The following is a 24347-nucleotide window of genomic DNA, read 5'->3' on the forward strand; positions in this document are numbered from 1 at the left end:
TGGGAAGGAGAAAAGGAGGAGATAGCCAACGACATTGATAACACCAACTGGCTGATTCATGCCTGAAAGATCCAGAGGTGACCATGGCACTGTTTTTGAAGGGTAAAAAGAAGTACTGGTATAAATGGACTGGGTATTGACAAGTATTTTTCAACTGGGGGCCTGAGATATGTTTGGTATGTGCTAGTTAAACTTAAAAGAGAATCTGGCAATTAAATGTTCTCAAATATATTTCTCCCAAGTCCTGGTATTCTTGAAAAAGTCTTCGGAATGGTGGGATATTATGCCATAAGATGTGTTTCCATGCAGACTGGCAGTCCCAGAGAGGGTGATGGTATCCACAGAAATTCAGAAATTCTAAGCAAGTAGGGAAATAGATTGGTTTCTTAGCAACATTTGAGAGTGATCAATGTCTTTCTTGCAGGTAAGAACTTAGCAAGGCAAGGCTTTCATTGCCAGCATTTTAAGTGCCAGGAAGAGTGCAGGGAGCCATCACTGTAAGACATTTTGGCTCCAAAATGTGCCAAGTAGGGTCCACAATCAATTGAATAAGAAAAAAAGCCCTGTTGGAACTAATCAAGTCAATGTCTAGGTCCAGAATACATTGTGCTTTTGCTTAAATCCTGCTTTTTCCAGATAACTGAAATCAACTAAGCTGACAGAAAACTCCACTGTTAGAGGCTGCAACTTCACAAACATTTGAAAGGAAATCCTTTTCAATAGAAGAACTTCAAACCAGAAAATACTAAGTTCCTGGAAGGATAAGCATAGTTTTGAGTTTGTTTTTATTTCTCCAAACCAAGAATTTCCTTATTCGAACTGAAGAGATCTAACAGTTGTTTGTTTTGTTTTGGTTTTCCTATTTCAAGAAGTCCTTGGTACATCAAGGGACTGGCAACCATTCCTGATTGGCCCCTAGACACTTTGTCCACCCTGGAACAATCAGCACTCATCACCAAGGCTTCAGTAGGAATTCGGTGTGGGAAAAGGAGGTATCTTTCTGAACCAGCTGGCAAAGAAAACCATTCTCATACCTGCATTTTCTCTCCTGAAGACAATAGAAAAATAAATCAATAAAAATTGTTTCATAAAAGAGAGGCCAAATAACATTATGCATTTGCCTAAAGTACACAGGGTCACAGATTCACTAACTTAAAACAGCCCCAGTTAGAAGCCAAAGGATAAATAAGAGCAATCAGTATTGCTGTCTGGCTCCTACTTCTCCCTGGGTTTCCTTTTGAAGAAAAACAGGGAAGGGGGAACATTTTCCAATATAATTTTTTATAGGTGAAAACTATTCAAATACGATATGTTTATGCATTTTGCAAGTTTGGCAACGTGAAACAGATTACCTCTTTTGTGTTCATTCCTTCCTGGCACCATACATCATCCTGACTCATGCCTTAACCCAATGAAATCAATCCCTTTCTTTTTCCTTTCTCATTTCTAAACCTCATAAGCTGTCTTGCCCATGGATAGCAGAAAGCTTAAGCTTCTTTGGACTTATACTGCATATCTTCAATTGAATCTACAAAAACAGTGAATTTTAATAATTTCCCCAAATTCCTACTCCTATTGCCTTTAACAGAATGTTAGAGGTAGCTACTGTATAATCACAGTAGCCTCTTCTGAACTGCCTTGGGTTATTTTTCTTTTCTGCTTTTCTGTCCCTTATATACAGAATACACGTTTACCTAAACCTTCTCCCTCCCAGTCTAATTCAAAATGAAATGGAAATAAAAATCATAAGCTCAAACCTAAGAAAACTACATTATCTACACTAAAGTTTGAGGATAAGACCATCTCCTTACATTATAGTTGTAATGTGGTGAATTCACACTGTATCAATTCTTTTTCATCAAACTCGTTTGTGTACTTCTTCAGTCTTAATTGTATGCCATTTAAAAATCTATTATTATTCCTCCCAGAATGGCTAATCATTTACACAGCACACCATTAGTTACAGACTGTCCTCTAGGAACCTGACCTAATTCATCCTTTCTGTATCTGATTCCTATTACAGATTTCCACTTCTATGCATTACCCTACCCACTCCTCTTCAACCTTCTAGCGGACATTAAATATAGTTAGTAACTGGACAGGTCATAAGGCAAACTGTCTAAACTGCCCCTATAAAATATGTGGAACATCTTTTTCCTCCAGACAACATTTCTATATTTAGAGAACAGAAAGTTCTCTAAACATATACCAAGCAATGTGCAGCTTAACCTTAAAAAGTTAACTATAAATGAGCTGTGTGGTGGGGAGAAGGAAATTATAGTGAACAGCAGACACCTTGGAATTAGGATTTTGTGACCTGGGCTTTATGCTGTCACTATCACAGCCTAGTTGTGTGACTACGGACGTTCCACCAGATGACCTCCAAGTTCCCTTCCAGTACTAAATTTCAAAGGGAATTTTAAAGAGATTCATTTGTGTAGGAGATTACCAGAAAGATACAGGAGTCTCATGGCCTCTGTTAACACAGCCCCACAAATTTAGTTATATTCCTTGTTGCATGTCTTTGGGAGTAAGCCATCTGGTGTAAAGTGAACTGAATTCAAAACTTGTTCACAGTCCTCTAAAAATATATAGAGAACATAGAGTTAAATTTTCAGGCAAGTGGCAAAAAAAAAAAAAATTTATGACTTTAGTAATCGTCCACACTACAATATTTCCCTCTAAAAGCACTGGAGAGTCTCATATAACATAATCATCGTGGTCTCTATTTTCAGATATCTGAAAGATGTCGATCCCTTAGACCATTCTCTCTAACTCAGTCAGGAATGGCCATGGAATGCCCCTCCTGAGTGGAAAAGCCAACTTCTAAGCAGCAACTGAGCAGAAACGCTATTGCAGTGCCTTTCCATATTCCTTCCCAACCTAGACGCCATCACTGTCCTGTGTCCTGTAAGAGGAATAGCAGGTATGATTGAGCTCTCAGGTAAGAGGCAGCCACCCATCTATTGGAAAAGATTCCAGGTCTGTTATCCACTCTCTGTGCCCCCACTTCTCCCACCTCCTCCTATCCCCCACTTAAATCATTAAATCTGTCAAATGTTTTAGGCACAGCTATGGCAAAACTGAAAGTTTACTTATTAAATTGCAATCAGCATTTCTAGCTATTCACATTTTTAAAGATGCAGCCTAGTGTCTGAACAAGATCCCTAATGAGATTCCTGCACACAGATGTTCATAACTTTTTTTCCTTTTTTAAAAGATACCTTCCATCTCTAAACTTTCATGATTCTCCTGAGAACCCCTGACCATTCAAAACTGTTAGGAGAGTGCCTGGAAATTCCTCCCTTCCACCATAGGCCATTCTATGGATGAGATGGTCTCTTTTTTGTAGAGTTATCCTAATATTCTGCCCCTCGACCTCACACACCCCACAAAACCTTCCTATGTACAGATGTATTCATTACTCCTCTTAAAAGTAGTGAGCTAATAGTTTTCTATTACTGGTTTCCCATACTTTTTTCCTAGTGATGGTTTCATATTTAATTTCATTTTTTTCAAAACAGGAAGCATTCCTAAGTCTTCAAATTTTCACCAAGTTGAGATTAGTACTTACTAATATGTATATCAATTAGGATTCATTTAAGTGCAAGTAACAAAAGATACAACTAAAAGTAACATCAAAATGTTATCTCATATAACAGTTAGAAGTAGCGCAGTTACTGGGTTAATTATTTCAATAGCACAGTGATGTCATTCAGGACTCAGGCCCCTTCCCTAACCAGTTCTTAACTCTGTATGTTATCAGCAGCCATTATGGTTGCAAAGCGGCTACACTTACGCACTCATATCAAGTGGAAGAAATAAGGGAAAGCCCTGCCTTGGATTTCTTGTTAAGAGCAAGGACATCTTTCCCAAAAAACTCCCTCAACAGTCTTCTCTGTTGTCCCATTGGCCAGGGTTGGATAACACATCCATTCCTGAACCAGCCTCTGATAAGAGGAATGGAATTATCATGATTGGCTTACAACACTAACCCCAAGCTGCCCAGTGTCTGGGAAAAAAGGAGGTGGCGTGGGGAATATGTTAACAGAAAGAGGGAAGGGGGCTTCCCTGGTGGCGCGGTGGTTGGCGGTCCGCCTGCCGATGCAGGGGACACGGATTCGTGCCCCGGTCCGGGAGGATCCCACATGCCGCAGAGCGGCTGGGCCCGTGAGCCATGGCCGCTGAGCCTGCGCGTAACGGGAGAGGCCACAAGAGTGAGGGGCCCGCGTACAACCAAAAAAAAAAAAAAAAAGAGGGAAGAATGCCTTTTGGGTAGATATCCAACGATGACTGTCACACATTGGTCTACGGCATCAAAAACCACTTTCCCACACATTATTTCCTGGTTTGACCTTCACTACAATGCTGTGAAGTTAAGGTGACAAAACCAATATGTAGAAATAGAGGCTCAAATAGGTTAAATGATTTACCCAAGATCTGATAACTAGTTAGTGATGGAGTTAGTATTCAATCTCAGTTTTTCTTGGCTCCAAAGGCAAAGCTTTTTCCACTCTACTACACTGCCTGGATTTAATCTTTTTAACCTGATGATCCAGGTTTGTGGGTAGTTCAAAGATGAGTGGAGAGTAGGAGAAAAGAGAGTGATTTCCTCTCCCAGTATGTCGATACTGTGCCGAGTAAACACTTGCTCTTTTTTGTAATCCTTCTCCATCCTTCCTCCATCCTCCACACACAAGTTTTTCATTACTCTCTTGAGGGAAAGCGTAGAAGGAGTAGCTTATACAACATCTAAATAGCCTGAAGCGTGCCCCAGTTTGCCTGAGATAGTGCCAGTGTGTAATTATCAATAGATAATTTCACTCAAAATTGTCCATTTAGATAACGAGTTATATAGTCACGCTAATTATGAGGTCTCATGATTCCCATACCTGGAGGATATGGGAAATATTAGCAAGTTAATATTAACACCTTGGAGAAAATATCTTGGCTCCCTATGAATCTTTTATTCATGACTGACTTCAGTCTTCTCCATCACTCATGCTCACTTCATCTCTCATTGTACCCCTCACTCAGCTTCAAGCATGCTAATCCTTACGCTTTCCCTACCCTTCCACTGCAGCGGCCACCTATCATCCCAAAATGTTCTCGTTGCTGTGCTTGAATTTTTACATTTTATCTCCAGCTCAGCCTCCTCCTAACGCCTCCCTAATGAATCCAGCCAACATCAACCAAAAAGCCATCATGAGCAAACTTCCCTCATTCTGTTCACTCTCCCTCTCCCCTTCACCCTCAATTCTTGTGGCCATTTTGTCCAAAGATAGTTACTTCATTTGTGTATTTTCCAGTAGTTTTGCAAATAGATGCTCTGCCTCCCTAAATAAAGCGTAAGGTCTTTAAGGGTAAAGGTCCCATTTTCTAATTCTTTTGCATTGCCCAAAGCATCTATTATTCTGTCCATTGTAGAGAATCTGTACATGCTGACTGAATAACCTACGTTGCTAAATGTAGCAACAGAGAATGTCCATAATGGACATTACTTTCAGAATTATAGATAATACCCTGTGAGGCAGGTGTCCCTGCTACCCTCCCCCAGGTTATTTTAGTCCCATTGAGCCTATGTCTGCAACCTCTAAGTGGATTTTTTTAAATGCAGCTAGAGTTACAACTGAACCCAGGTTAGGGTCTGTGCCGAGTGGTCACTGAGATTTTTTCCATTGTTTATGACTATACAAACTGAATCCTAACACCACCATTCTTGAGTCTGCCAGTCTAGCAGACTTGGACTTTCCATGCTAATTACTACTGCTTTTCCTCTACGGAAGAAGGAACGGTTTTATTTAAAGTTTCATTTTTCCCTCGTTTACCCAAGTTTGCCTTGTTAAAAGCCTTTGGATCTAGATTCTACTGGGCGTTTACTCTTGAAGCTGGGACTACACTGCGTAATTGGAACACTCCAATGTGAATCCTAAGAGAGTCCTCCCAGAGAGTATGGCACACCAAATTTCATTTCTGCCAAGAAGTAAATAGAAGGTTTAGAACTATCTTAGGGGGATGGGCAGTTCTTGACATGCACCAACTGTCCCTCAAGACTGCATAAAACAGATGTACAGAGAAATACCTTTTCTGCCCCTCTCCTTTCAGCTGCTAACTTCCCTGTTCTCCTGTTATATATATTTACTTATTTGCATAAAAGATATCATTTGCAAGCCTTACCTCAGAGTGGCAACCAGCCACCCCAGTTTTACTAGATAACATATTTTTCTACTTGATATTTCCCCAAATACATTGAATTGCAGTGTGTCTGCTTTTTCTTTTTTTTAAGCGAATCAATTTCATGTTAATCTGTTGCCTACATCTTTTTGAAATACTCACTGGATAAAGCTTGAACTATTTTCTATTTTGCAACAATGCCACTGAGACATCTTGGGGGAAGCCCCTTGATTATTCTAACTCACTGCAGTGTTGTGGAAAACAGAATCATATACACAAGTGAAATTTCACATTCAGAACATCCACTACTCTTCTAAGTATGGAATACTCCTGATTAGATATGCATATATTCATTGACTGTGTTGCTCAACTCCTTATTTTAGAGAGGGCCAATAACCCTCTTGTTAAAAACTACCATGTGGCATTATTACAAAGTCAAGGTTGCATGAGGGTTTTGGAAATTCCAAATGATATAAATGTTTACAAGGGCCAAACTTTTTTTTTTGACATCTTTAAGTTTTTTATTTTTGAACGCTAGGCAGCATTTTGTGCCATTGTGATGGGAACCTAATGGCTAATGTGAAATAATGCTGTCATGTCATTTAAAAGGTTAATGAAAATGTAAAGAGGAAACTTTAATACTGCATAAATACAAATAAAACTCTCTTCGAGAGAAACTCATCTGGGTTAGGGTGGCTTGCTTGAAAAATTCTCTTGGCTGTCCATCATCTCTGAATAATTATTTCACTCCTCTGTCTTTACCCAAGGAGACTCAACTTGAGGCAAAGATCTTTACACAGTGATTCAGGAGGTTTGGGAAAGCAGGACTCATTAGGCTAAAGATTGGGAAAATTACTATCCTGCCAGCAATGGAACATCTCTTTGGCTACCACCTCACCTAAACCTTGATTGAATCCAAAACTTAGCTGAACTTTCCAAACCAGTCTCCTGCTATTTTAATTCACAGCACCCTGTACTACATAACTGGATCTTTCAAAAGCAGGTGCTACATGTATACAGAAAGAAATGCATACCTTCCGTTGCCTCTCAAAATCCGTTATGCTAAATTCACCAAATATGTTAGAAGATGTTAAGTGTTTTGTTCCTTGTGTTTTTTAATCTCCACTAATCATTTTGCTGAATTGTCTATTACCCTCCTACTAAATGTGAATTAGCTAATTCCTGAATGGCATTACACAGCTCTTGTAAATAAAATAACCACTTTTCCCCTCTTTATTTTTCAGCAGGCAGAACTCCTTTAATTACAGAGGTACATAAATTACAATATATTAATGTTCTTTTGCTCTTTTGACATAAGCATCTGCTTTCTTACATAAGCAGATAATACTTTTGTATACCTACCAGACGACTAAAAAGCTCAAGGGCAAGAATGAGTATTTCCAGAAACCTACAGAAATTTTAATGAAATGAGACAGGTTTCACCGATGCCAAGAAAGAAAAGGTAGACTCCTTACTTTTGTAATCCAACTTTCTATTTTGTATCAGTATATACTGTATTTTCTGATTGAAACTGCTGTTCTCTCTAATGAAACTTGTGCTTTTCTGTAGTTGCTTTTTACATTTGAAATCAAAATTTCATACAGTATGCTTGACTTGTACCCTTTCTGTTAGGAATTTGATTAAATATCCTAACCGTTTCATTAATTCCTTTTTACATGCTTAAGTATTTGACGTTAGGCCTTTGCTATCTCAAAAATGATATGTGGACAAAATCCATGAAGCCTGGAGACTGTGATTTATACACATGAAAGAAGAAATAGATTTCCCGTTTAGCAGTGAATCAGTGACCAAGAAGCTGTTCAGTGTCTTCTGATTACTGACCCTTTTACCCTTCATGGCCTTTTTTCTACTCATCATTCATTGAGTAATCATGTATTCTTGTAAAATGCAAAATCAACTTACATGCAATCAGGTATGGACACAAGAAATGCTTGTGCTCTCGATTTCAGGACTCACAGTCTCATACCTTAGCACTCACGGGACTGTAGTTTACTCATTATTTTGTTAATAGTGTGGCTTTGCTATAAAATAAGTTGCTGTTTTCTTTGCTTTAGTACTACAAGATTTTAAATGTTGCAGCAAATGAAAGAAAGAAAACACGTTTGAAGGCTGGTGTCAAAAACCATCAGCTGTACTTACAAAAGCCGTTGTGCAGCTTCTGAAATGAAGTTTATTGCTGTAAATATGTACAATTTATGTTAGCCTGTTTATTCCTAAAACACAAATAAAACATTTTTTTATTAAAAATGCCTACATATAAAAAGCTTACTTTGTACTATGTTTAAAAACATGCAAGATTTCAGGCATATCTTTTTATAATCCTTAAAAATGTTTAGAATTCTGAATCTTTCATTTGGGAGCTTTTATTATAAAATTTAATACAAAACAAAATCCCTTTACTTGGAAGAAATTCTTTGCAGTATTATCCAACAATTGGGAGAAAAATGCCAGCACTCTTCCAGGAGCTTGTTTCTGTACCACTTTGATTTTTTTTTTTTTAATATTCTTTAAGATAACATGCCTTACAAACATTTGAACATATGGAGTGTTTACATATTAGGGAATAAAAAAAGAAGAAATGAAGTTTCCTTGTATTCAAAAATGATGCCTAAAACGGACTTTAATAGCATCCATTTGTGAGGTGCATTATGTCATATTTCTTTTAAAAATCTCCACTGTAAATATGAATAGTAGAGTTGGCCTATTTGTCAGTCTTTCCTAATTTGAAGACTTCCAAACTCTGAACTCATTCTCTCCCTTCACAAATAATATGTTGACAATAAAATAATGAACAGACAAAAGGTGTGAAGTTCATTTATCCGTTAATTGGTGATTAGTAGAATAGCTTTTCAATAAGAGTCTAAATTCCAGCCTAGAGATGGCTTTAACATTCATCCAGCAGTATAACTGGGAATCTGCACTTTATCATCAGAGCCTTGGCCTGCAGAGCTACCAGGGGTTTAGACACCCTACACTTGGCTACTCTTTCCAGAAGACTATGTTATACAACGGGAGAAAGAAATGGCCATCCAGTTTTATTTAAATTAGAAAGTAACAAATATATACATAGCATTTTTAGGATTTGCTATAGGGATTATAAATAAGAAGAAGCTAGCATAAGGTAGGGGTTTGTGTATCTCTGTCGTCACTAGTACCAGCCAAGAATATGGAGAAATTGGAACCCTTGTGCACTTTTGGTGGGAATGTAAAATGACGTCATGGCTATGGAAAAAAGTGTGGAGATGTCTCAAAAAGTTAAAAATAGAACTACCATGTGATTCAGCAATCCCACTTCAAGGTATTTAGCATAAATAATTGGAAACAGGCTCTCGAAGAGATATTTGCACTCCTGTGCTCACTGCAACATTAGTCACAATAACCAAGAGGTGAAAAAAACAACTTAAATGTCCGTTGACAGATTAATGGATTTTAAAAAAATGTGGTATATACATGTAATGGAATATTATTCAGCCTTTAAAAAAAAAAGAAGGAAATCCTGAGGACATTATGGTAAGCATATGGAATATGGTAGCTATAGAAGGACAAAGGCTGTGTGATTCCACTTATGAAGTATCAAAAGTAGTCAAATTCTTGAAGCAGAAAGCAAAATGGGGATTGCCAGGGACTGGAGGAGGGAGAAATAGGGAGTTGCTGTTCATGGATAGAGTCTCAATGCTGCACAACAATGTATATACATGTTAACAATACTGTTAACAATACTGTACTGCAGACAAACATTTAAGAGAGTAGATTTCATGTTCTGTTTTTTGCCACAATTTTAAAAAAAGAAAGAAATGCAAAGTGGTATAGCCACTTTGAAAAAGTTTGAGAGTTTCTTATAACATTAAACATAGTTGTGCAAAACTGGGGCTTCCCTGGGGGCGCAGTGGTTGAGAATCCACCTGCCAATGCAGGGGACACAGGTTCGAACCCTGATCCGGGAAGATCCCACATGCCGCGGAGCAGCTAAGCCCATGCGCCACAACTACTGAGCCTGTGCTCTAGCCCGTGAGCCACAACTACTGAGCCCACGTGCCACAACTACTGAAGCCCATGCACCTAGAGCTCGTGCTCTGCACCAAAAGAAGCCTCCACAGTGAGAAGCCCGCGCACCACAACAAAGAGCAGCCCCCGCTCTCCACAACCAGAGAAAGTCCACGCGAAGCAACGAACACCCAACACAGCCAAAAATAAATAAATAAAACAAATTTATTTTTTAAAAAAACACAGTTGTGCAAAACGATCCAACAATCACATTCCTAGGTATTGTTCAGTTAGTTTCAAAACTTATGTCCACATAAGAACTTGCCTGTGCATGGTTACAACAGCTTTATTCATAATTGCCCCCAAAATGAAAAGAACCATTTCCTTCAACAAGTGAATATAAACGGTGGTACACCTACACAATGAAATACTTCTCAGAGAGAAAACAGAAATGAGTTATTAAGGCAAAAAGACCTGGAAGAAAAGCATACTGATAAGTGAAAGAAGCCAGTCTGAAAAGACTACACACTACATGATCCCAACTACACGACATTCCGGAAAAGGGAAAGCTATAATGACATTAAGAAAAATCACTAGTTGTCTGGGGTTCTGAGGAAGATGGAGAGGGATGATTAAGTAAAGCATAGGGGATTTTTAGGGTGTTGAACTATTCTGTGGAGTCAGTACATGTGTTAGTTCACAACCTCGGCAGTTTCCCAAGTGTAATCAGAAACCAGCCCCCACCCATGCAGGGCAAGGATCTCTTGCCCTTTGAGAGGTGAACCACTCCAGATTAGTAGGTAGTGGTTTTAACAAGAAAGGCAACGTCCAAGACTTGCCTTGGGCGGCCACCAAGACAAGTAGGTCTCTGCCTCAACCCACCCAAGTCTTAAAAGTTTACATAGAAGCCTTAACTGGATTCAGTCACGTATATAGTCCAGAGTCTCAATACCACATTATCACCTCTGGGCAGGATCCTTGGGGCAGCTTGTGGGAGTGGAGAAAACAAGTGGAATGCACATTCCAAGGACAGGGGAGGGGGCAAGGAGCCTCCTATTGCCAGGGTCCAGCTCACGGGTCAACAGCTGGTCACATCCTCTCGATGACCTCCCCCAACAACATGACATTAGGCATTTGTCAAAACTCAGAACTGTTCAACAAAAAGAATACACCTTAATGTATGCAAATTTAAATCTAAGAAGCTGGGGGATCCCAGCAAGGAAGACAGATTACAGCAAAAACTCTCACTATTACAAACGTATAAAACAACCTCATGAAGGGAGTGGGGAGGAGAGGTACTGACCCAAGTAACTTGGAAATGAGTGGAGTCTGTGAGACTAAAGGCAAAAGAAATAAATCCTTCCTGGGAAGAAAAAGAAAATTTCCCCCTCCCACACAGGGGTACAGATTAACAACCTTGACTGCTATATATATTCTGGAATGAATGGTGAATGGGGGCATTCAGGTTTCTCACTGCTGGAATGTGAATTCACAGATAAGGGAGGGTAGCAGGCTAGAATGATCCCTGTGTAATGAAGCAGAGTTGGAGACATCAGGAGGAACTCATGTGCAGCTTAATATACAGATGATTATATAAAGAAGTATTTATAGATATGTGTATATACACAGGTTAGTTTACATGCATGGATTTCTTTGTTCGGTCAGCTGAGAGGGCCCAAAAAAACAACAATGAGCACACCCAGCTTGGTTTCTAATACCATTCTTCAATAAACTGAACCAGGGCTTCTTGGAGAAATGGTTGATTCTAGGACTGGGAAGAAAATTGACAAGATGAGCGTGGAGCATCTAGTATTGCCAGGAAGTTAAGGAGAGAATATAAAATAAATAAATAAAATCCACCTCAAGGGTATGTCAAAGGACAAAGGAGCCAAGTGAAGAGCTCCAAATGGCCAAAGCTGAAACAATTTAAGTAATAAAATAAGTAATACTGGATTATAACCCAAAGTATAAAATAAATATCCATGAGTCCACACTATATAAATGATTAAATTAATTAATAAAGAGATAAATCTATGTGGAAGAATTCCAAAGCATTTATGTAACTATTCGGACCTCAAGGAGGGGGAGCCTAATTCCTTAAGTCTGGGTTGTACATAGTGGCTTCCTTCCAAAGAGGACAGTATGGAAGAAGGAGAAATAAAGAATAACTTTACAGTGAAGAAACTTGACAAACACTACCTCCGCTGGGTGATCAAGGTCAATGTCAATTCATAAATACTGTTAAGAGTCTGTACCCTTGAGATGATGTGATGTAAATGGCGCTTTACCTCTGTGATCTTCCTGCCCCAAACCCACAAGCCCAGTGTACACAGGAGAAAATTATTAAATTCCAATAGAGGGGCATCCTACAAAATATCTCACCCATATTCCTCAAACTATCAAGGTCATCAAAAACAAGTATGGGAAATTATCACAGCAAGAGAAGCCTAAGGAGACATGATAAATATGAAATGGAATCCTGGAAGAGAAAAAGGACATTAGGTAAAAACTTAGGAAATCTAAATAAACTATGGAATTTAGTTAATAATAATGTATTGATATTAGTTCATCAATTATAACAAATGGACCATACTAATATGTTAGTAACAGTGGAAACTGGATGTGGGGTATATGAGATCTCTTTGTACTATCTGCTTCATTTTTCTGTACATCCAAAACTGTTCTAAAAAAATAAGCTATTTACAAAAAAAAGAAAAAAAAAGATAAGCCACAAATTAGGAGAGAATATTTAAATACCTTCAAGGCATATATGTGATAAAGACTTGTATCCAGGCTATACAAAGAATTCCCAAAACTCAGAAGAAAACGATCCAATTTAAAAATGGGAAACTGATCTGGACACTTCACCAAAGAAGATATACAGACAGCAAATAAGCACATGAAAAGATACTCAACATCATTAGGGAAATGAATATTATTAAAACAACAATGAGACACCACAACACACCTAAGAACAGCTGAAATTAGAAAGACTGACCATACCAAGTGTTAGCGAGGTGGTGGAGGTGGAACTCTCATAGACTGTGGTATGGAATGTAAAATGTAAAAATCACTTTGGAATACAGTTTGGCAGTGAAAAGATAAACGTACACCTACCACATGATCCAGCCATTTCACTCCTAAGTATTTACTTCCAAAAGAAAGCATATGTCCATACAAAGACACATACAAGAATGTTCATAGCATTCTGTGTATTGTAACAGCCAAAAACTGTTAACCACCAAAACATCCATTAACAGGTGAACAGATAAACAAATGATGGTGGAATTCTACAACAGAATACTTCTCAACAATAAAAAGGAATGAACCACTGATATATGCAGTATCATGGATGAACTTAAAATAATACTGAAAGAAGCCAGATCACACAAAAAAAGAACATACTGTATGATTCCATTTATATTAAACTCTGGAAAACGGGAACTCATCTATAATGGCAGGACGCAGCTCAGTGGTCGTCTGGGGGTAAAGGGCGCAGGAGTAAGGATTACAAAGGAGTAGGACGACACTTTCAGGAGTGACTGGTTGTTCACCACCTTGAGGTGACGCTTTCATGGGTGTGCAGACGTCAAAACTGATCAGACTGCCCACTTTAAATATGTGCAGTCTATATCAGTCAGATTTCAATAAAGCATTTACATATGGTAATGAATAACGTAGTGAGAGAAGGACTAAGCAGAGTAAGGTTTTTCCCTTCTCAAAGGAAGGACTTTGTGGAGGGTTGAAATTCTGAAGGACCCTATATCAGTATTATTGCAAGTGCTCGCCTACAAACTGTTACTGGTCCACAACGACATAAGGAATTTGCACAAGAAGGTAAAACAACTACCTCCCAAAGCACGCTGGTTAGTTCAGCTGATTTTTTTTTTCCCTGGCCAAAATTTCTCAGTGAAGAAAGAAGTATATTGATGAACATTGTGGCACAAGCTCCACATCTAATCACCAAGCTGTAACAAACAGTTCATAGAGTGGCATTAGCCTACAGACACGTTTTGAGTAGCACCGTCCGAACTGCACTAACTTTTGTTAATCTCACTAAGCCTACCCTCATCTGTATGATGAGAATAAGAGGGAATGCTCTGGACACCTCGAATAATAATCTGATGCTCTAATGAATTATAAATCTTGCAAAAATCAGGTACCAATGATGTGTTATTGAGTTATGTAGAAAGTCATCTGAAATAAAGCAATATATAAAAATAAAATATTTTTTATTTGCTCAAAATGCTTGTTTTTAAAGTTAACTGAAATTAAAAATGGTCTGTTTTCCAATGAAGTTGTTAACATCCAAAACTTCATTAAGAGTTTGTAACAAATTAAGAGTTTACAACAAATGTGGTCTATATACAGTCTTAGCTGACATTTTGATAGTACTGTATACTCTATACAATGACATGTATTCTTTTTATCAGAGCATACTCTCCTGATCAGACACAGAAATACAGAAGTTACAGTGTTATTTTCATTTTTATCTATGTTCTAATATGAGATTTTAGTTTCTATTATTCAAAACTCAAAATTGTTCACACAGATTTAGTGTTTTTTCATGTCTGGAGCACTTCTCTAAGAAATTTTACATTTTATAAACTTTCCTTTGAAATACGAGAAAAACATGGGATCTCCTGAGTTACAGATGTAGCTTATACATTCTTTAAAAGTTATTTTTTTAAAATATCACAAATTAACCATATATAACCATAATAAACATCCTTGCTATTCACATAGTTCTTTAAGCAATATTCAAGTATATTTGTGCTTGTAAGTTTCCATTACTTTAGAGCCTACTTTTAGCTTTCAATAAAACTGTATATCTGTAAAGGTTTCTCAAATATGTAATAAATGAAGCAAAACAGTCATTATGAAAATATAAACTGCTATTATAGCCTTTTCATCTTTCATGTTTTTATGCATTTCTTGTCAACCATATAATTTCCTGTTCTTTAGGGAAGCTGATAAATTGTTGTCTTTGTAATCTCAACACTGCTGCTTTCTCAGCAGGCCATAAGAGTATATCACAGGTTTCCTAACACATGGTATTCACTCTGCCGTATCAGTTGTAGCAGTGGAATCCGATAATATTGGTATTCATCACTTCCAGTTATTTCAACTGCAGGACCACCTTAAAACACAAAGGGAGGGAAGGGTGGGAATCAGGTTATCCCAGAATGATGCCAGTATCTGCTGAATGAGATGCTTTGAAATCTCTGAAGAAGGGGCTGGAGAACTGACAAGTACAATGCACAGAAGGCACAGGTCTGCCAGGATCCATGCTTCAGACTCATCTAACATTTACACCAGGCTCTGCCACACACGTCTCCAGACTTGTAGCCTCATCCAAAGGCAAGCCAGGCTACCAGTTTGTTACTGGGCATGTGGACCAGTCATCAAGGCACCACGATGGCCGAGTGACTGCAAAGTATGGAGGGAAGATGAAGTATACCAGACTTTCAAAAAGATCGAGCCACGATGGGTTAGTGGCAAGAGAGGTTGGTAAGAATAGCTGACTTTAATCCTTGAGACACGATCACTAGAGACGACGCTCGGCAACAAGGAAAGGAACATACGCAACGTAGGGAATGATGTCTTCCTCACGGCAGCAGTTTCTACTGTCTAAATATTACTTTTCACATTAGTTAAACACTCGGAATTGTTACTGTTACTTAGCCAGTCCTTTGTAAATGTAAAGCTTTTGGTCCTTCATTAGCTCTATTTTGTCTCAAGCTGATTCCTGTCATAATAACTACAAACCATACTTTGTCTCTGGTACTTAAGGTGATTTTCTGCCATTTGTCCAGTAAATAAGACAATCTTTTCTTCAAGATCATTAATTATTAATCATTAAATGTCTTCAGAAAAATTTTTTTACCATTAATGAGCACTGGAGCAAAACAAATTTAGCTGTTATTCTTTAAAAAAAATAACCACTTGATAAATTATGTTCTATTAATGTAAATTAAATTTATAATTAATGTAATATCTAAAACTAGAGAAGAACATATCAAAGTATCTTCTGTGCTTGACATAAAATATCAGGAACAAAAGAAATATTAAACATAAATGATTAGTTTTTCTTATATTGCTCTAATGGTATCAGAAATTAAATATTTTGAACCATACAAAAAAATTAAAACACATACCTTATTAGCTGCTTCCAAGGAATTTATTAGATTCTGCAGCTCTTCTTTACTCATTTCAACAGAATACGGCTTGACTTCACCATTTTCTTTCACATCTAGATTAAGGTTTAAAAGTGGCATTTGTAGTGTAGCAATCTTGTCACTAGAAAGTGCAAGCTGTTTAAAATGAGAAAAATACTAATTAGTAAGTAGTATTAAAAAGGAATATATTACATATGCATCAGAGCTTACAAACAACACGTTAGAAAAAAGAGTACTCCTGTTTGCTATGAAGTACAGGGAAATGTGAAAGGAATAAAAGAAATTAAACCCATGCCAAACCAGCATATATCTGAAGAATAGAAAAAGAAAAGAGAGAAAGTAGTTTAGGGGAAAAAGACAACCAGTCAGGATTTTATGGTAGGAGTAGAAATCTAGAGCAGCGTTATGGCTGGGAAGTACTGAATGGGTCCAATGCATCAAGAAACAGAATTTTAAAGAAGTGTAACGACAACAACAGGATGAAAGTCCGTGTACAAAGATAAAACTAAAAACACCGTTAAGTCTCAGAAATTAAGATGCTTGAATAATGAGCAGATAACTCTCTATTAAACTATTGAAAAATGTTATCAAGATACCATCTTTGATCAGAGCCACTCAACAAAAACATAGGACACTTTTACCTCTTCTACTTTCTGTCTAGAGGAAATGGAAGAACCAACTGTTGACGATACTAAAGCTTTTTGAAACAATCATCATAGCTTCACTGGCAGATGGCAAAGAGAAACTCAGTTTTCCTGGAATCTGAGCCAGTAACCCCACAATAACTGAATTTTGGAGTGCTACCACTTGCGAAAGTTTACTTGGGCAATAGTAAAGGACTCCCTCCCTGACAACCAACCTCAAAGGATCTCCCTTGTGGTGCATACACTACAGGACCAAACAAACCTTCACGTAGCTCCTCCATCCTCTCTCCAAAACACAGGACCCATAATATCTGAGAAAGCATCACCTTCAGGTTGTCCGCCTCATCAATAATTTTCCTCAATACTTCCAACAAGCGGTTTCCCAGCCTATGTTTGAATACCAGCTATGAGAAGGAGTGTGCTAACTCAAAAAGAGGTTAAAGTAATTTTCAGGGCTTCCCTGGTGGCGCAGTGTTGAGAGTCCACCTGCCGATGCAGGGGACGCAGGTTCGTGCCCCGGTCCAGGAAGATCCCACATGCCGCAGAGCGGCTGGGCCCGTGAGCCATGGCCACTGAGCCTGCATGTCCGGAGCCTGTGCTCCGCAACGGGAGAGGCCACAACAGTGAGAGGCCCGCGTACCGCAAAAAAAAAAAATAATAATTTTCAGATACGTATAGTGGTTAAATTATTATTTCTTAGGTTGAATTGAAACCTATCTTATTACAAATCATATACTTTAGCCTTTGTCCTATCCGCCAGAGCCACAGAGTACATATCTATTCCTTCATCTACATGACTTTTAGTCCTTTAATGACTTAAAGCTTTACTTAATTAAATTTATTATACTTGTAATTTATTATAAAATGGTTTAGATGTCTGCAGTGCACTTACTGATGCCCAAGTTAACACAAAAGATGTAATTTTAATTATCTTTGATACATTTTTAGGAAAATGTATTCTCAAAAATACAGAAATTTTAGATATATATTACAAAAAATAAATCTATTCAAAAAATGAAATAAAAAGCATAAATACTCATAAATAAATATATTCTCACCTTTAACTGCCAATCAAAATCCTGTAGCTGTGAAGAGGAAATATCAACTATTTCTTCCAACAGAGCCTGCTTGATTTCATCTTTCCTACTTTTTAAGCATTTCATGATAGCTTCTTGATGAGATGAATTCAACTGATCCAACTGCTGAGATATCTATGAAAATAAAAATAGATGGTTAGAAAATCAGTGAAAGGGCCTTTCTGTTTATTCTTTTAATTTTTATTGGAGTATGGCTGCTTTACAATGTTGTGCACAACAAAATGAATCAGCCATACACATAGAGATATCCCCTCCCCTTTGGACTTCCCTCCCATTTAGGTTACCCCAGTGCATTAGGCAGAATCCCCTGTGCTATACAGTATGTTCCCATCATTTGTCTATTTTATACATAGTATTGATAATGTATATGTGTCAATCCCAGTCTCCTAATTCCTCCCACCCCACCCCTTCCCCCCTTGGTATCCACACATTGTTTTCTACGTCTCTGTCTCTATTTCTGCTTTGCAAATAAGACCACCTATACCACTTTTCTAGATTCCACATATACGCGTTATTATACGATATTCGCTTTTCTCTTTCTGACTTACTTCACTCTGTATGACACTCTCTAGGTTCATCCATGTCTCTACAGATGACCTAATTTCACTCCTTTTTATGGCTGAGTAATATTCCACTGTATACATGTACCACATCTTCTTTACCCATTCCTCTTTTGATGGACATTTGGGTTGCTTCCATGTCCTGGCTATTGTAAATAGTTCTGCTATGAACACTGGGGTGCATGTGTTTTTTTGAATTATGGTTTTCTCTGGGTATATGCCCAGTAGTGGGATTGTTTGGTCATATGGTAGTTCTATTTTTAGTTTTTTTAAGGAACCTCCATACTGTTTTCCATAGCAGCTGTATCAATTTACATTCCTACCAACAGTGTATGAGGGTTCCCTTTTCTCCACACCCTCTCCAGCATTTATTGTTTGTAGACTTTTTGATGATGGCCATTCTGACCAATGTGAGGTGATACCTCCTGGTAGTTTTGATTTGCATTTCTCTCATGATTAGTGATGCTGAGCATCTTTAGGGCCTTTCTGTTTAAAATGTAAACAACAGTCACACTCTCACATACCCTTTAAAATAGTAGTATCAATAAATGAAAAAAAAAACTTCTATAACCATGAAACAATAAGATGAGGATGCATAACCAATAAACAAGAGGTTTTAACAAATTTTTGCAAAACAGAAAGTAAAAAGGGCTGACCAGTGAAGCAGAATAAGAGTGAATACACTTGGAAACCACTAAAGCTGGTATACCTATATTAATGTATCAGAAAACAGACTTTATGAAATAGAGCAGGATAGCAAAAGGGTTGCTCAACAGAAATACATAACAATCATAAATGTGTGTGCACGTAATAACACCACTTCAAAATATATAAAGCACCAAAACTTGGCAGAAAAAGAGAAATGGGTAAGTCAACTTTCATAATTAGAGATGTTAACAAACCTCTCAGTAACTGATAGAAAGAGACAAAAAAATCAGTAAAAATATAGCATTGAAAAACATTTTCTGCTTAACCTAACTACACATAGAACACTACACCCTACGATTGCAGAATACATATTATCTTCAAGTGTATATGGGACATCCCCCAAAATGAAACATACGCTGAGCCATGTCGCAAATCACAAGATTTCAAAGGATTGGAACCATACTATTTATATTTTTGAGCCACTGTGTAATTAAATCATAACTGAAAAAAAATTCCAGCATCTGAAAATTAAGCAACATGGTAACACAGTACTAAGTGACAAAAGAAATAAATCTTGCACAAACTTTCAGAGAAAAAGGAAAAAAAAACAAAACAAACAACTTCCTAATTCATTCCATGAGACCAGAATAAAACTTTATATTCTGAAAAAAAAATTATAGGAAAAAAAAATTATGGGCCAATATCACTCAAATATAGATGAAAAAATCCTAAACAAAATATTGGCAAATCAAACCAAAAGATACATTAAAAAAGATAATACATCATGACCAAGTTGAGTTTATTTTGGCAACGTAAGGTTAGCTTAACATTCAAAAATCAATGCAAGGCATCACATTAACAAAATAAAGGTGAAAATAATAAATTCAGGAAAAAAGCATCTGATAAAATTCAATACCTATTAATGATAAAAATTCTCAGCAAAGTAAGAATTGTAGGAAGCTTCTTTAATCTAATCACGGATACCCATAAAATCATACAGCTGACACACTAAATTGTGAAATAGTGAACACATACATTCTCTGTAAGGTCAGGAACAAGGCACTGCTTTTCTTTTTTCCCCAAAACTGTCCTGAAAGTATAAGCCAGTGCAATAAGAGGGGAAAAAAAGAAATAAAAGGTATTAAAATTGAAAAAGAAAATGATTGCATACAAAAAAAATCCAAAAAAATTTATAAACCATTATATATAAATTTAGAAAGACTGTTGGACACAAAGTATATAAAAATCAACACTGTTTGCACATACTAGCAATATGCAATTGGAGAGCAAAATTAAAGAACATCAGAAACATCAGTTACTTAGAAATAAATCCAACAAAATATTTGCAAGACCTCTACACTGAAAACTACAAAATATTAGAGCAAAACTGAAGTTAATCTAAATGAATGGAAGGTTATACCATATTCATAGATCAGAAGGCTCAGTACTGTTAAGATGTCAATTCTCTCCAAAACAGTCTAGAGATTCAGTGCAATCCCATGCTATGCACTTAATGTCCCCTAAAAATTCATGTTAAAACTCTGACCTTCGGGCTTCCCTGGTGGCGCAGTGGTTGAGAGTCCGCACTATTCATAATAATGAAAGAGGCAATGACCCAACTATTCATCAGTAGGGGGATAGAAAAATAAGCCCTACTAATTCCTATCATCAAATACTACAAGGGGTTAAAATACATAAACCAGATCTACATTTATGAACATTGGTAAATCTAAAACGCAGTGTGGCAGGAAAATTACAAATAAACATTACCATTGACAAGTTACACATTTAAACAGCTCAAATAATTGTATATATTGCTTAAAGATGCAAATATTCACACAATATAGAATACAAAACACGCACACAACTTCACAAGTGGTAATCTCTAGGGGGAGGGTGATATTTATGTGTATCTGTAATGCCTTGTTTCTAAAACACACACAAACCTGAAATACATAAAATAAAATTTTAACAACTGTTTAATTGTGGTAATGGGAATATAGGTGTCAGTTATATAACTTTCCGTTTTCTTCTATATGACTTAAATGTTTCACAATTTTAAAATATACAAACAACCAAAAACAAAACTACAAAAATCCAGAACTTGCAGATTTTCCACTTAAAATTATGAGGTTTTTATTGTTATCTATTATACACTTAATAATCATGGCCCTTGTTTTATATAGTGCCCTGAAGACCAACTTAATAAAAAAAACTGAATACAAATTATTTATTATTTATCATAAGGTATATAAATTTGGAATGAAGTTACCTCTTCATCAGATAAATTTTTACCAACTACAGCTTTGAAAAAGTTGGTAATGTCTTCTAGAACATGCATCCATTCTGTTGAATCCCAAACACTGTGATAATCCTGGTAGAGAGGATAAGTTCGGCCACAAATGCCATCAATTATTTTATGAAGAAGCTAGAGAGAAGAAAAAAGAGAAATAAATGTAATTATAAGTAAAATTATAAAACAGATTTATCTTCCTCGTAGCACATAAATGGTGTTGGGAGAAGTTCATGTAACCTTCAGGAGCAGCTGAGGTTGAAAAGCAACTATCCTTAACATTATTTTATTAATTAAAAGTTAGAGGGCTTCCCTGGTGGCGCAGTGGTTGGGAGTCCGCCTGCCGATGCAGGGGACACGGGTTCGTGCCCCGGTCCGGGAAGATCCCACATGCCGCGGAGCAGCTGGGCCCGTGAGCCATGGCCGCTGAGCCTGAGTGTCCGGAGCCTGTGCTCCGCAACGGGAGAGGCCACAACAGTGAGAGCCCCGTGTACCGCAAAAAAAAAAAAAAAAAAGTTAGAGCTTCTCACACACACACACACACACACACACACACACACACACACACACACACACAAACAGACTTTCTGTAATTGTCCACCTTCAGAAGCTAAAATAATTTTATAGATACACTGTTGTTTCTCCAACGTTCCTGAAAGGAAGATGGTGAGTGTACAAGTTTCTCCTTGGGATTCCTTAGACATCGGATTTATACCAATAACGAAAAAACAAGGTATGACTCTTAGATCAAAGTCTTTTAACTGTAGATCTACACACCTCTTCTCTCCGTTTTCCACAACACCCACACTTATTTCTTTTGGTCCAAAAAAAGCCCTCGGTGCCTTTCTTTCTTTTTTACATTCCTTTCTCTCTACCCTACCTTAATGCCAGCAATGGAAACCCTAACACATATATAACTAAACTAAGTAATTAAGACTGGATTTTGGAACAAAACTGTCTAGTCTGAATCCTATTTCCACTACATACTAGTTTTGCCAAGTTATTTAAACATTCTGTGCCTGTTTCCTCATGTGTAAAACGAGGATATCATCTACCCCTATAATGTTGTATGGATTGAAGAATACATGCAGATCACTTGGCACACTCCTGGCATTAAACACTGCTTGCCATTGTTATCCTTCTTCATCTTATTATTATCATCATCATCACTATTACTACTACTACTACGGTACTACGTTCCATGCCTTTAACATATATTAACTGAGTACCTACTATACCAGCACTATTCTAGGCAAATGATAAATATGGTTTTCCTTCTCAAGGGATATTTGTGTCTTGTAAGAAGCATACTTGAACCCAAACAACTTGGAAATGCATTTAAGCAGCAAGGCTTCCAACTCTTTTCTCCTGGATCATATTCCAGTCCATTTTAAGCAGTAACTCCTCTATAAACACCACACATATCGGAACAGAGATGAGCAACTGGTGACCCTACTTCCAAATGTTGGCTAAAGCACTATGTGAACAGAAATTTTATTTATCATAAATTAACCAACATTGTCAACTTGAAATTCATTCAAAATTCTCTACCTATATTTCACCTTATCCCAAACTGTCCCCCATGCTAAAACAAAACTCAGAACTCAAACTGAAAAATAAGAGTGCTATCCTTTTGGAATATATTTTTTAAATTAATTCACAAATATGTAATGAGCACTTCATTCCAGTTATTAAACAAGTTAATGTAAATACAAAGAAAAATAACTATAACAGCTACCATTTATAAAGCCCGAATTATGTACCAAACACTGTGCTGATCTTCACTGTAACCCTGTGAAGTAAGCCTTGCTATTATCCCCATTTTACAAATGAGGAAACTGAGGATAAATAAGATAAGGTCCTACATATCAGAGCCTCAGTCCATTAGAGAAAACTAATATATCAATAAATAAATGTAATTTAGGATGATAAGAGTTATAATACAAGTTTACAGAAGGTACAGAACAGCACAGAGGAAGGAGGGAAAAGTATGTCTTAAAAGGATGAGTAGTTGGCCAAACAGGAGAAGGGTATTTCTAGTCACAAGCAGCTGCATATGCAGATAAAAGTGTAAAACCACATGGTGCAACTTGGGAGATGACAGCATACAAAGCTGGAGAGGTGGTGGAGGCCAAATCACAAAGGGCCTTGTATACAGTGCAAAAGAGCCGAAACTTTAATGTGTGTTCAATAGGGAACGAGAGGTTGCAAACCAACCCGTCCAGGTTGTAAGTTTTCAAAGACTACGTGGCGACTCCACCCCCCGGCCCGGGTCACTTGGTCCCGGCCGCTTGCGGGAGAGAACAGGCAGTCCCCACTCAGGTGCGGGCGCGGCCCGGCGGGCGTCTGCGTGCAAAGCGCCCGGAGAGGCCACTGGAGGCCGGGTCGCAGAAGCGGCGACCCAAGCCTCGGCCTCCTCAACTCTCCAGGAAACGCAGGGGGCGGGCCACCCGAAATCACACCCCTTCCTCCTCCTTCCCCTGGGAAGCCGGCACGAGCCCCGCAAACGGATCCAGGTGGGACCTGCTCCGCACGCCAGGCCTTCCCGGAGCCCGGCCCCGCGCAGCCGCCCCTGGCGCCCTCCTCACCTGCAGGCCCAGCTCGGCAGGAAGCTTCTGCAGCCGCCACAAGGGAACCCCCTCTTCCGGCTCCATCCCTGCGAGTAGCGAGGCTGGGTCACATGACCACTCCTGGCGTCTCCTTTGAGGCCGCGGCTCGCTCACGTGACTCTACCCAGCTGGTCGGGG

General features: G+C 38.0%; 1 protein-coding gene across 2 annotated transcripts; it reads right to left on the reverse strand.

Annotated features, from left to right (window-relative positions):
- Positions 1-521: 521 nt before the first annotated feature.
- Positions 522-24347, reverse strand: COMMD8 (COMM domain containing 8). 2 transcript variants are annotated; one of them, XM_079919130.1, is made up of 5 exons: positions 24189-24347; positions 21580-21735; positions 18061-18213; positions 16338-16493; positions 522-1048 (listed from the first exon to the last, which is right to left on the reverse strand). In XM_079919130.1, the coding sequence occupies exons 1-5, from the start codon at positions 24252-24254 to the stop codon at positions 953-955; spliced, it is 627 nt and encodes a 208-aa protein (XP_079775256.1). In that variant the 5' UTR covers positions 24255-24347; the 3' UTR covers positions 522-952. The 2 variants fall into 2 exon arrangements, with proteins under 2 accessions (XP_079775256.1, XP_079775257.1); XM_079919131.1 differs by lacking the exon at positions 522-1048 and adding an exon at positions 9961-15319.

Source organism: Stenella coeruleoalba, assembly GCF_951394435.1.
Source record: "Stenella coeruleoalba genome assembly, chromosome: 4".
Taxonomy (NCBI): domain Eukaryota; kingdom Metazoa; phylum Chordata; class Mammalia; order Artiodactyla; family Delphinidae; genus Stenella; species Stenella coeruleoalba.